Source organism: Camellia sinensis, chromosome 13 (assembly GCF_055761805.1).
Source record: "Camellia sinensis isolate YWXY chromosome 13, ASM5576180v1, whole genome shotgun sequence".
Lineage (NCBI taxonomy): Eukaryota > Viridiplantae > Streptophyta > Magnoliopsida > Ericales > Theaceae > Camellia > Camellia sinensis.
Window position 1 is genome coordinate 2,458,368 of NC_138973.1, and position 13,495 is coordinate 2,471,862.

General features: G+C 34.5%; 2 protein-coding genes across 12 annotated transcripts in view; one reads left to right on the top strand and one right to left on the bottom strand.

Annotated features, from left to right (window-relative positions):
• Positions 1 to 5,823, top strand: part of RGD3 (ROOT GROWTH DEFECTIVE 3) — a 33,675-nt gene extending 27,852 nt beyond the window's left edge. For all 11 annotated transcript variants that reach the window (XM_028230759.2, XM_082901205.1, XM_082901207.1 and 8 more), the window contains 2 exons: positions 4,445 to 4,654; positions 5,221 to 5,823. In XM_028230759.2, coding sequence (XP_028086560.2) covers positions 4,445 to 4,654; positions 5,221 to 5,391 — 381 coding nt within the window. In that variant the 3' untranslated portion in view covers positions 5,392 to 5,823. The remainder of the gene's footprint in view (positions 1 to 4,444; positions 4,655 to 5,220) is intronic.
• On the bottom strand, positions 5,422 to 8,544 carry LOC114287395 (uncharacterized protein At4g15970-like). The gene is made up of 4 exons (XM_028230724.2): positions 8,332 to 8,544; positions 7,747 to 8,112; positions 6,892 to 7,376; positions 5,422 to 5,482 (listed from the first exon to the last, which is right to left on the bottom strand). Exons 1-4 carry the CDS (start codon positions 8,542 to 8,544, stop codon positions 5,422 to 5,424), a joined length of 1,125 nt encoding a protein of 374 aa, XP_028086525.2.
• Between the last annotated feature and the right edge of the window lie 4,951 nt (positions 8,545 to 13,495).

The following is a 13,495-nucleotide window of genomic DNA, read 5'->3' on the forward strand; positions in this document are numbered from 1 at the left end:
TAGCCGTCCGCCGGACCTCAACCTATTCCGCTTGAATTGTTTACACATACCTTCACTCCTCACGGATGGCAGCCAATCTCACCTCCTTTCTCTTCAAAGAAAGTCTCATTACTTCACCAGAGACCTCACTCCTCACCATCCCAACAACACTCATTTCTCAGACTTTCCCAGAAAATCATCCAAACAGAGTCGAACCAGAACTAGAAACAGAAACAGAGCATCCTCACCCAAGCTCAACCTCGTCACCGGTTCTGTCTCCTCAAGTTGCAGCTGTTGCGCCACAGTCGAGTCCAGCACCAAACCCGATTCGACATCTGAGGAATACCCGAATTCACCACCCGATAGCTCTTCCGACCCGGATTCTTTGTTACCCGAATTGGTCGCTGATTCATTCGCCGCCATGGTCTGCCGGGACTGAGACTCCGAACGAATACTCCGAGACTTACGAGCAGGAAGATTCAGGGCGGTGGTCGGAAGAGCTTGTCGGAGAGCTTCGCGGTGGTATCATGAGGTGCTCATCAAGAACCAGACGCCGAATATCGATCCATTTGATGCCTACTTTCGGAGAGCAGATTTGGATCACGACGGTCGGATCAGTGGCGCTGAGGCTGTTGCCTTCTTGCAGAACTCCAATTTGCCCCAACAAGTCCTCGCTCAGATATGGATGTATGCTGATCAACATAAAACTGGTTTCCTCGGAAGAGCCGCGTTCTATAATCTTCTTAAACTTGTCACTGTTGCACAAAATAAATTTTTGCAGATACAACTGCTGCATCAAGTCCTATGCCAGGTACACCTGTCCCACAGTTGAGTGGTACCACCCTAATGCCTTCCCAAAATATTTGTTTTTTAGCTGGGTCTCTCTGCAACGCACATGGGGCACCCACTCAATCTCTCTTTTCCTTTAAACCCTCTCTTTTCTTTTCTTTTTATTTTAATATTGTCCACCCACTCTCCCAACACACCCCGCCTCCTCAGCTTTTTCCTTTCTTTTATTTTATATATATATGTTTATATATTTTCCTTTAAAAAAAAAAAAAAAAAAAAAAAAAAAATTGAAACAATCAGCTGTTTTTTTATTGGAACCTAACTACGCACATGGATATCCACAAAAAAAAAAAAAAAAAAAAAAAAAAAAAAAAAAACTAGTCACATGGGATCTCTTTTTTTAATGGCTCAACACATGGATTTATAATCCACTTGGCCGACAACAATGTAGTACACACTTTTTCGAATGGTATATATTATCTGTGACTCATATATTCCTTAATTTTTTTTTTTTTTAGTGTGTGATAATTTTTCCTGCCATCCGATTTGCACATACCAAAAAAAAAAAAAAAAAAAAAAAAAACCAAAAGAAGAAGAACTGCACACCAAACTCATTTTATTCATGTCGGGACTCACCCCGATCACCATTTTCCACAACCATAAAAAAAAAAAAAAAAAAAAAAACAAAAAAAAAAAAAAAAAACACAAACAACCCCCTCCACAGGCGAGATTTTTCTTCTCTACTCTGCCGCCGGTCTCTTCTTTTTGCCTCCGTCCTGGGCAGTCCTTGACGGAGTTGCCTCCGTACTTCCTAGACCACCAAGCAAGTTGCCTCCTGCCTGCTCCTCCACTGCAGCATATGGCGGCCCTCCAAATCGGAACATCACGGTGGCCTTCCGCTTCAGCTCTTTATTTTCTGCTTTCAGCACACTTATCTCTGCTCGCGCATCCTTATACATGCGTTGGAGCAGAGCCAGCTGGGAATTTAAATGCTGCACCTCATTTGTCCTACTCTGCAGCCGGTTCGACAAATTTGTGACCGCCGTCATGGTTTCCACGCATGACTTCAGAGTGTACTGATTAGCCTCAATATCAGTTTGCACCGCCATTTTGTGCTCCACCGACCGCATCGGAAAGTTCAATGGAGCAAAACCAGAGGTGTTTGGTTGCGGTTCACTGGCCACCGCACCAGTTATTTCTTTTGTGGGCTCGTTCAGTTCTGGAAAGAGCGTGAGCAGGTTCTGGGTAGCTGGACGGGAAGAAGAGGCCATGTTTTTGGGTTGCTAAGTGTTTCAGAGAAGGGTTGGTTTCCGGGTGTTTCAAGATTTGCAGAGACAAGCTCTCCGAGCGTTCAGAGGTTTCAGACTCGTATGCACAGCCTTCGCCTCAACCTTGTTTTAAATAGCCAGGGCCAGCCACGCGCATTGCGCGCCTCTTGCCGCCCGACAAACTGGCACGCCTTTTCATGGCACATCTTTTGATAAAGTGGGCACGCCTTTTGATGGCACGCCTTTTGATGGCACGCCTTTTGATGGCACGCCTTTTGAAAAAATTGGGCACACCTTTTGAGGGTGCAACTTTTACAAGGGTCCGACAAGACTCTGTAAACTGTCCCGACATTGATTCCGGTTAGCTCCTTTATGGGTCCGACAAGACTCTGTAAACTGTCCCGACATTGATTCCGGTTAGCTCCTTTATGGGTCCGACAAGACTCTGTAAACTGTCCCGACATAGATTCCGGTTAGTTTCTACAAGGGTCCGACAAGACTCTGTAAACTGTCCCGACATTGATTCCGGTTAGTTTCTACAAGGGTCCAGCAAGACTCCGTAAACTGTCACAACACTGTCTTCTACAACGGTCCGACATGACCCCATAAACTGTCTTCTACAACGGTCCGACATGACCCCATAAACTGTCTTCTCCATCGGTCTGACACCACCATACAGTGTCCTCTACAACGTTATGACACCCCATACAGTGTCTTCACCAACGGTCTGACACGACCATACAGTGTCTCCTATCCTTTTTTTATTTTTATGTATTTTCTTGTTTTGTTACTCTCTCCAAACTCAAGTTGGTTAGTTTCTCTCCTCCTTGAGTTTGCGGGGGGCTGTTAGAATTTCCCATCTTTACCTTCACCTACTCCACTACACACTCCACTTCACCTACCTCCACTTCACCACACACTCCACTTCACCTAACCCACTATCACCTCCACTACACCTACTACCACATTTTCTTCTATATATAGATTGTATAGGAATTGTAATTAATCAATCTTGTAATACATCAAGATCAAACAATCAATAATACAGTATTTTTTAACATATAGTAAATAGAGGTATGAATCTCTTTAATTTGACTGACGAAATGGCCTTGAATAGAGTCAAGGGGAGAAGAAGGTTCATGTAGCCGACTCTCTTTGATGGGACTTAATGTTAGGCTTGGTTTGGCATGGCATGCCCTCATACAAAGTCAAGAGATCAAAGCAAAAACCTAAGAAACGTCAACTAAAACATAAAATAAACCACCACTAAGAATAACAAACATGAGCCCAATCCTAGTAATCAAAAAAGGGGGTGTGTCCTTGAAAGGGGAGACGCACGGGCCCAAACTGATGCAAGATGCCTCACCCTATCCCACAAAGCATCAACCTCAGATTCCTTTTCATTGAATATTCTATCATTTCTTTCCAACCAAATGGTCCAAAAGATAGCAAAGGTAATGCAAGACAACAATGATTTAGCCTTCTTATTGCTTCCAAATCCTCCATAGGAAACCAGCAGCAAAATGTGTGCACACCCGCAGAGCAACCCACAGCACATCACAAAGACCAAAGAGACGCTGCCATAGGGCAATGTAGGAACAAGTGGTCCGTCGATTCTGCATCCCTCTTACACATTATACACCATTAATTACTCTCAAGCTACTTTTTTACTGCATGTCATCAGAAATTTGGCAGTTCTGCCAGTTTTCCCTATAAATTATTTGCTTCATTTTTATTTTTAAAAAAATATTTTTGAGAACAGAAAACATTAGGTGCCAAAACCTGGTGGACTTGACCACTCGTACTGGTGTACTTTTATCTAAACTCTTGGCTCAGTTTGGTTCAACTCTTGGCTCAGTTTGGTTCAACTGTTGGGTTATTTAAGGAGAACCTGATTAAGGTGCCTCAACCCATTAGAACCTAACAAATTTTTGGAAAAAAGTTATGGACAGGCCTGGTGAACTGACTAATTTATTGTGCTCTTGGTTTTATGTTTTAATAACTTGGTCCATTTTATAATTAAGCTTTTATATTATATGCATATTGTATACCACAAATATAATTCATCTTACTTGTAGAATACTATATTTGTCACTCCAGAGTCCTCTAATGACTTGCCTCTTTGAATTAATGATGCCCAGTGGAGGTCTAATAAATACTGATGGAAGCCAAGGTCCCTTTTGGTTTTACGACTTTCTATTGTTTTATCTCTCTCTCTCTCTCTCTCTCTCTCTGTTTCCCTCTCTCTTGCGCACGCGCGCACGTGCCCATGTGAGCACAGTTGTCTGAACATGGAGGCACTCACACAAGTAGAGTGTTAAGACATTTTGATTAAGTGGGATGTGTGACAAATCAATTACTTATTTTGTTGCTCAAGATCCACTGTTTCTAATATTAAACATTTGCAGGCAATGGATAGAGCACACAGGCTAGGTCAGCGGAAAGTGGTGAATGTACATCGTCTCATTATGCGAGGAACCTTGGAGGAGAAAGTTATGAGCCTCCAGAAATTCAAAGTTTCTGTAGCTAATTCTGTCATCAATGCAGAAAATGCTAGTATGAAAACAATGAATACAGAGCAGTTGCTTGATCTGTTCACATCAGCAGAAACTAAAAAGGTATGGCTGACTCCAGTTTTAACTCTCAAGTTTATGGCTGTGTTATTTTTTTTAGTACAACATATAAAACATATTTTGGATAAAAACAAAAATTTGTTTGGTGTCTATTTTCATTTTCAAAAAATTGAAAACAATTCAAAAATTTTACTGAATTATTGTAACTAATGAAGAGGACAAAAAAAAGAAGCTAGTTTTATTTGTTTTTATTCCTTTTTTCCTCTTCCACCCACTCCAGCCACCACTCACTGCTCATAACCACCACTGCCCATCACATTCGACCACCCATCACTACCTGCCTCTACTTTCAGTGGCCCTCTACAACCACCTCTCACTGGAAACTACTTCCGACCACCAGTCCCGGCAGCCGGCAACCACCTCTAAATCAAATGTATGGAAGTGCTTGTTACCGTTGCTTTTATGCCTTCATAGCACATACTCCAACACATATTTTCCCAGTAAATCAAATTAGTACTTTCTTCTTAAGCTATTGTCACATGAAATTTCTCCTGAAAAGGCTATATTTTTTTACTCCGTTGGGTGACTTTTTATAAATATTTGATTTCCAGGCCACTGCTGCCTCGAAGGGTTCCGATGGTAACTTCGATGGAGATACAAAATCTGTTGGTACTGGGAAGGGATTAAAAGCTATCCTTGGTGGACTAGAGGAGCTTTGGGATCAATCACAGTACACTGAGGAATACAATCTGAGTCATTTCTTAACCAAGTTAAATGGGTGAACCCAAGCTGCACATGTAGAAGATGGCTTTTCAATCAATAACTGTATGGCGAAGAATACCATACGAACCAGCTCTCCACAAAGCTTGATGACTGAACCATCATTTCTGATCAAGGAAAAAGATGACTCAAACCGAGCTGCAGTGTGTACAAAATGTATATTTTCCCAGCAAGAGCCCAAGATTTTGAATTTTTGACAATTTAGTGTAGTTCTTTATCCCTTTTCCTTTCTCCTTAAATTTTGTTCCATATATATGCTTTAATTATATTTTGTGGAGGCTATACAAAAGGATGGTTTGGACAGTTAATACAGGAGTGAGCTGGCATGGGACAAAACATGGGTTGGAGGAAAAAAAATTAGAAATTGTAAATTTCGGATTATGTATATACATTCAGCTTCTATTGAATAAAGGTTAAATCTTTGTTGCCCTAAATTTTAATTCTCTCTTTATTGTTGTTATCAGCTCATGAAACTACTTTTGACTGGAACTGAGTAGGTTTTCTTAAAAAAGCATATGTATTTTGTATATGCACCATCCACACACCATTGTATTGATCATTGAAGAGTAGAATGGATATCAGCTATGCTATGAAAAACAGAATGTTTTCGTGCAGAAGGTTTTCATGTGATGGACATAGATGTGAGATGAGGCGTGGGTTCCACATGTGACAGGTTAGAGTTTAGTTTTGTGAAAATTCTGTGTACTGAGATTTGTTCAATGAATATAGATTTAGTTAAAAGTTACCAGAATTATAGTGGTTGAATGAGTGTTAGTTAATAGCCTTGAACCTGTGGCTATCTATACAAACGACGGAATCACATTGCATTGAACATTGAAAGAATAGAATGAATACAGATTTGCTTCAGTTTTAAATGCCGTTCAAGATACAATAACATTTTTTTTAAAAAAAAATTTATAAATAATACAATAACATTAATGGGATGTGATTAGATGTAAAAGCTATGGGTGTGTTTGGGGGACATTTTTACCTATTTCTTGCCTCCACTTAATTGTACAAACAAGCATTTCGAAGCACATTTACAAAAATTATTGAAAAATAAGATACATAAGCTATTGTTTGGATCCTGGATTTCTAGAGGGAAAGATGAGAAGAAAATTGAGTGAAGGAAGTTAAATTTGTTTATTTCAATTTCCTTTCCCCTGAATCCAATATATATCCAAACAAAGCGTTGGAAACATTTTATCTGAAACTAACAAAGACTTTATCTTTAAAAACAATTTGTATAATGAAAGTCCAGACACTAGCTTCCTCCATTGTTGCTTCCTTGTTGAACTTTCTTCTTGGGCGAATGGGGAAGATGAAAAGATTTTATGCTGGAAACAAGAAAACCACCGATAAATATAAATATATATATATATATATATATATTCTGTTAGCCATAAGATCCCTAGCTATTCATTTGTTTTTGTACAAAAACAAAATATTTAATTCATTCTGCCATATAACCAATGATACATATATACATTTATATATAATACCTGCAACTTTTTGGTTCAGCCCAAGATGTTGGTTGGGATGCCCTTACATCAGTTGGTAATGACAAAAACTTCCTCCAATTGTCGAGCATGACTTTAAGTTCATGAACTTTACTACCTAAACCCATACAACAATTGGCATGCATTGTACAGACTTGATTGAGATCTTTGCTAGGCTGACAAAATCCACCGAAGTAAGCCGTATCCAAAAACCTTATTTTTACTCCAATGTTAGTGGTGACAAATGAATCAAATTTGATCTTGTTAAGCACATGTTGATCATGTAAGCCTGGATAAGTCTTTCTTGAAGTGTACCAGAACTTGTATAATTTGATTGTACGCTCATTTGATTTCACATAGTGAAAACCTGTATTTGCTTGGTTTTCTAAATCTGAAGTGTTGCCCCAAAAAAAATCACATGCAGTTTGGAAATCATCATCCAAATAAAAATGAAGAAATGGATTGCGAAACCACATTATATCAGCATCCTGTTGAGAGAGAGAGAGAGAGAGAGAGAGTTAAGTACTATACCTTTTATCAATTTTTATCATCCATATGGAAAGAGTTTCAACAATGTGAAACATATAGAATGATAAAAGAAAACAATTAACTATGAAGACAACCACCAATTTTTGCTAATGAAAAATTGCATTATTGCCAAATGATATGATTTCTCATCTTATATATTGAATATATAAGATTACAGAGAGTTGGTTATGTACAAAAGAATGCGATGAGGAAAAAGGGGGGAATGGCAAGAGTTACATCATTAAATCAAAATGTTATATTTACCTAACGAAATATACAACAAAATTGGAGGTATCATGTGTATGACATTGAGAAAATTAAAGGGTGTACCGTGAAAATGAAGCTGTATCCCATCTTAAGAACAGAGTGTAGAAGGTCAATTTTTCTCCAAACTATCTCCAAGTAGGTAGAGGTCATGTAGGATGCCTCGCCAGAAAAATCCAAACCGGTGGTGCTAAGAGCATAACAATGAGGGTGTAGAGCTAAGCAACGATCATAGGCGTAATGATCCACGGCTATAACAACCAAATGACTCAAAAATCTACTAGTTTCATTCCCTATTCGGAAGCTCTCAAGGAAGACATCAAATATAGAATTTGGGGCTGCCCATGCTCCATTTAGAGTTGTTATTATGACTGTTTTGTCTGCCATGGCCACCTTTTCCAAAATTTTCTCCAACTTAACTCCTCCCTTGTCCTAGACAAAAATATTAATTTAAAAAAGGAAAAAAAAGAAAGAAAAAGAAAAGTGTAATCATCTCAATTTATGTCATTTTTGTTTTTTAAATAGTCAAAAGAACAATACACTAATTGCTTGGAAAGAGGAAGGGAGACGGAGATTGAAACTCTGCTATGTCAATTTTTTTAATTTTTATTTTAAAAATAGAAACTAGTTTGTGTGTGCAAACTTACGAACCTGATTGTACGAAGAGTGGGGCGAAAATTGAAAAGGATAGGCCGAAGGATAAAGCATATAGCATGTAACAACAATAATCCCAAATAACAGCCCAATGCTCCTAACTCGTTCGAACAAATGATGATTATGGTGGTGCTGCTGGTCAAGGTGGAGGCCATCATATGACTCCGGTGATTTACTATTGGCATTGCCACCTCCACCTCCAGTATCCATGACCAGTGACCTTCTCGTGGTCCGTTTTATTTAAGAGAAGAAGAAGAAGAAGAAGAAGAAGAAGAAGAAGAAGTAGTTAACATTTTTACTATTTGCCTATGGAACAATATTTCTCATATTAGTTAATTAATGGTAGTAATAACTAGTAGTAAAGAAAGGAAGGTTGCATTTGGGAAGTCAACAATTGGTTTTTTTTGGCTAAAATTTATAAAAAGATAAAATAGATTAAAATTGTCAATAAGATAAAATGTCACATCAATAATTTTATTTTTTCTCTCACAAATATCACATTCAACTATAAAAAAATCCAACTCTCTTCCGAAACACAAATATTTTAGTCTACTAAAATAACCAAAAACTAAAGCAGTCTACTAAAATAACCAAATGAAGCCTCTATTCATATTTTTTTAGCCATTGATTTTAGTGACAAAACAATAACAATATCTGAGGAATATGAAACAGAAGATGAGACAGAGAGTAGACAAAATTATTTGTGCTTCATATATAAAAACAAATATATGTAAATTGTGTATTTCTATTTCTATTTCAGTTTCTTTTCTCTTTTAGATGTGCCAAGTCTTGAGTACAATATGAATATGAATACGAGAGGTAACTGTCAAGTAAGCTTCAATATTTATACCTCCTTAAATAGTGGTGGTAGCAGTTTGTATTGCTTTGGCAAATACTGATTCCTCAAGAATAGAACAACAAAATAAATAGATTTTATATAATTAAAGAGAAATTTTGTAAAATGCACAAATATATAAATTCTTCAAAAAAAAAAAAAGGATTAAAATTAATTATTTTATATATTCACATGTTTTATAAATCATTATTGTAAATCAAATCAAATTCACAAGCAAGAGTCAAATGACTTACTAGTTGAATATAGTAACTTGACCAATCTAAGCAAATATTAGGCATAACAAAATGAGTATATTTGGGAACGGAATTTTTTTATTTTTTTATTTTTATTACAAAAGATAAATTTTGGTTTAAAAGTAGGGGATTTTTTTATTTTTTATTTTTGTATTACAGAAGATAAATTTTGGTTTAAAAGTAGGGGATTTTTTTTTTAGAGTCCCTATATTAAGATTTTATAGTATAAAGAATATCTAATATTTTCATAATGTCTAAGGTCCCTCCAGAGAAAATTCAATCTACTGGGAATTTCTCTAAAGAGAATGTGAACGTGGTAAGAATGCAAGTATCAAACAACACTGATTTGCTTTTATTTCCCCTAACAACAACAAGTTTAACTCTTGTATCAACATCAAGGATACTTCTGCAGGCATGTTTGTGCACTTCATCCCATCATGTTTTCTCTTTTCAACATCATTTCTTGAAGCGAAGTATATCCATGCATGATTTGCAGCTGGAGAAATATTTTTCAACAAGGAACATTGATATTGCTTTGTGGAAGTTTGAGACCACCAACCACGATTGCATTGTCATTGATGCTCCTGGCCATCGTAATTTCATCAGCTCCACTATTGGTAGTTTTGAAGTCGGTATTTCCAAGGATGGTCAGACGCCTGAGCAGCATGCTTTGTTTGCCTTCACTCTTGGTGTCAAGCAAATTATGGGAATTTCTCTAACCTTTTCCAGAGAAATTTCTGAATTTCTCTGGATGATAATTTCTCTGGAGAGAATGAGAGATAAAATCGAACTGCTTAAAGCTTAGTGAGACGGCATAGAGATCAAGTAGCAAGAGAGAGAGAGAGAGATATGAACAAACGTTCATTCAAAATTACCCAGAGAAAATTGAATAACATAGAATTTCTCTCTGCACAGAGTAATCATTCTCTCTCACCAATGCAACCTTTGGTCCAGTCTTTGGGTGAGCCCGATTAGCCTTTCCTACCACTATAATATGTGATCCCAATGTCAACCCACATGGTATCACCATGATTTAACCTCTCTGTTTGAATTCATTGCCTGAAATCGAAATCGAATGAATACACAATTCGGATAAATTATCTTCCATATTTTCCAATTTGAGTAAAATTGTCCCATATGAAATCTCTTTCCAAAGCTTCTTTCCCACCCTGAAAGCATGATTTGCCATCTTGTGAAGCTTTAAGAATTGTGATTTCCAAATGAACTAACATCAAACACTGAGCCCGAGATGTGTGTGATTGAGTTGGCTTCGAAAATCGCCGAGGCTGCCATTGACGGAGTCAAAGTCGCCATTAATGAGGTTAAAATATGAGAGAGCGGAGAGAGATGTAGGGTTTGAAGAGAGAGAAAGTAAAATCTATGAGAAAGAGGGAATGAGAGAATGGGTGTGATATATAGAGGGACCTTAGACTATAAAAAAAATATATTGTGGATCTCTTCCATTACTAAAAATGGAGGAGGGATGTTAGACAAATTTTCCCTTAAAAGTACTCCTCCCTCTCATTAGCTTAGCAAAGTGACATTTAATTATATTTTGTACTAAATTATTCATATAAAATGAAATAAATTAACATTTTATTTATGAATTGCCTTGATTATTAGAGTTAAGGGAGAAATTTAAGCACAATATTCCATTTTAATAAAAAAGTGATACCTATACAAGATTAATTTTGTAACATAATATAAAATAATTATTTTTTGGGTTAATTACATTTTTTTACCTCTATAGTTTGATCAAAATTTCACTTTAGCTTTTATTATTTTAATTTGAATAATTTAATTTCTATATTTTAAGCTCATTGCAATTTGCTCATTATTATGTCTAAATTTTTGTTACTTTTCTCTACATGTATACCTTAAAAGTGTTTAAAATTATTAATTTTAATTTTCATTTTGAACAAAAGAATAAAATTAAAATTACACTTAAGTGTAAAAAAAAATTGTTCAATTTAAAATTAAAAAATAATAGAATTGAAAAATATAACTAACCCTTAATTTCTTAAAGTATCCATCTTCTTTCCAGTTGAAAATCAAGACTAGATGATTTAGTCTGTGTCGTGGGTTCATTTTTGGGTCTTGTTTTGATAATTGGTATGGTTCATATTTTAAAATTCATCAAGTCTATCATTTATGTTAAAATTTAAGTCAATCGAATAATGACAATTACGTGTTTAAATAAATTTTATATGAATCATTTATTTTTTCTCACCATTTATTTTTTATATATATAAAACTATTCAAATACATAATTATTATTATTTTATTTATTTATTTATTTATATAAATAATATACCTAACAAATCTTAAATTATATAAAAATATTGGAGATTTCAAAAATTCTATTAAAAATTTTATTAAATGTCTCACATAAATGTGAGACTCACATTATATAAAACTCATATCCATATAAAATATTGGGTCAATTACAATGACACCCCTAAGATTTATATTTATTACAGTTCCCCTCTCACTTTTTGAAAATTACATCTCTCCCTTGAGATTTAAAGTTTCATTACAGATTTTTTCCTTTAGCAATTTAATTTTTTTAAATACCAATTTTTTCCTCATTGGGTAAATTACATTGACACTCCTCACATTTTAGAAATTACAATCTCCTTCCTAAGGTTTAAAGTAGCATTACCAATTTCCCCCTTGGTTAGTATTAGTTGGAAAAAAAATTCATTGAAAAAAAAATTAATTGAAAATTTTTTTTGTTAGTAAAGTTTTTAAATTTCTGTTTAAAAACCAACGTAAACTTATTTTTTGAATTTACATTTTTTTCCTCAAATTTACAAACTGAGACAACTATTTATAAACCAAAATAATTATTAAACAAATTTTTATGACAGTTTTTAAATTTTTTATACATATAAATTAAAAACTGAAAACGAAATGGTTACCAAACAGGCTTGATGGTAAAAATGTCGTAAAATTAACAAATAATTAAATAAGTTAGCAACGTAAGAAATGACTTATCAAAAGATTAGGCTATGTATAGTTTGATTTTTATAATTTTTTGTAAAATTAAAAATTAATTTCGTTAAGAAATAAAAAATAAAAAATAATTATCATTTAAGGGTAAAAAATAATTATCATTTTCATTTTTGGGCAGGTTATATACATACGTATGACTGTTTCGATTAAATTTTTAAAAAATTATTTCTAACCACTCGAAAGATAAAAATCATATAAAAACGATAATTATTTTTTATTTTTTATTTCTTAACCAAACTAATTTTTAATTTTTAAAAAAAAATTCTAAAAATCAAACCATACATAACCTCAGAACCTTTTGATAAGTCATTTCTTATGTTGATAACTTATTTAATTATTTGTTAATTTTACGACATTTTTACCATCAAGCCTGTTTGGTAACTATTTCGTTTTCAGTTTTCAATTTATATTTACAAAAATTTTAAAAATTGTCATAAAAACTTGTTTGACAATTTTTTTGATTTATAAATAGTTATCTCAGTTTGTAAATTTGAGAAAAAAACGTAAATTTAAAAAATGAGCTTACGTTGATTTTTAAATAGAGATTTAAAAACTTTACTAACAAAAAATGTTTTCAATTATTTTTTTTTCAATTAATTTTTTTTGCAATTAATATTTTTTTCAATGAAATTTTTTTTTCCAACTAATACTAACCAAAGAGGCAATTGGTAATGCTACTTTAAATTTTAGGGAGGAGATTGTAATTTCTAAAATGTGAGGGGTGTCAATGTAATTTACCCAATGAAGGGCAAAATTGATATTTACAAAAATTAATTTGTTGAAGGAAATTTGTAATAAAACTTTAAATTTGTAATTTTCAAAAGGTGAGAGAGCAACTATAATAAATATAAACTTCAAAAAGTGTCAGTAATTTACCTTTAAATATTTAATAAAATTTTTAATAAATTTTTTAAAATTTATAACATTTTTTTTAAATATAAGGGCAAATTACAAACACCCCTCGAGATTTGGTGAAAATACAAATTCCCCCCTGAGGTTTGAGAAATTACAAATTGCCCCTTGAAGGTCAAATTTTCATAACAAATTAGGAAAAATT

Excerpts from the sequence above, each read along its gene's own strand:
- LOC114287395 (XM_028230724.2), bottom strand. The coding sequence starts at position 8,544 with ATGGATACTGGAGGTGGAGGTGGCAATGCCAATAGTAAATCACCGGAG. Across the intron at positions 8,113-8,331 it reads CCCACTCTTCGTACAATCAG|GACAAGGGAGGAGTTAAGTT; the intron begins GTTCGTAAGTTT and ends ATTTTTGTCTAG. Across the intron at positions 5,483-6,891 it reads GCTGAACCAAAAAGTTGCAG|TCATCAAGCTTTGTGGAGAG; the intron begins GTATTATATATA and ends ATGATGGTTCAG.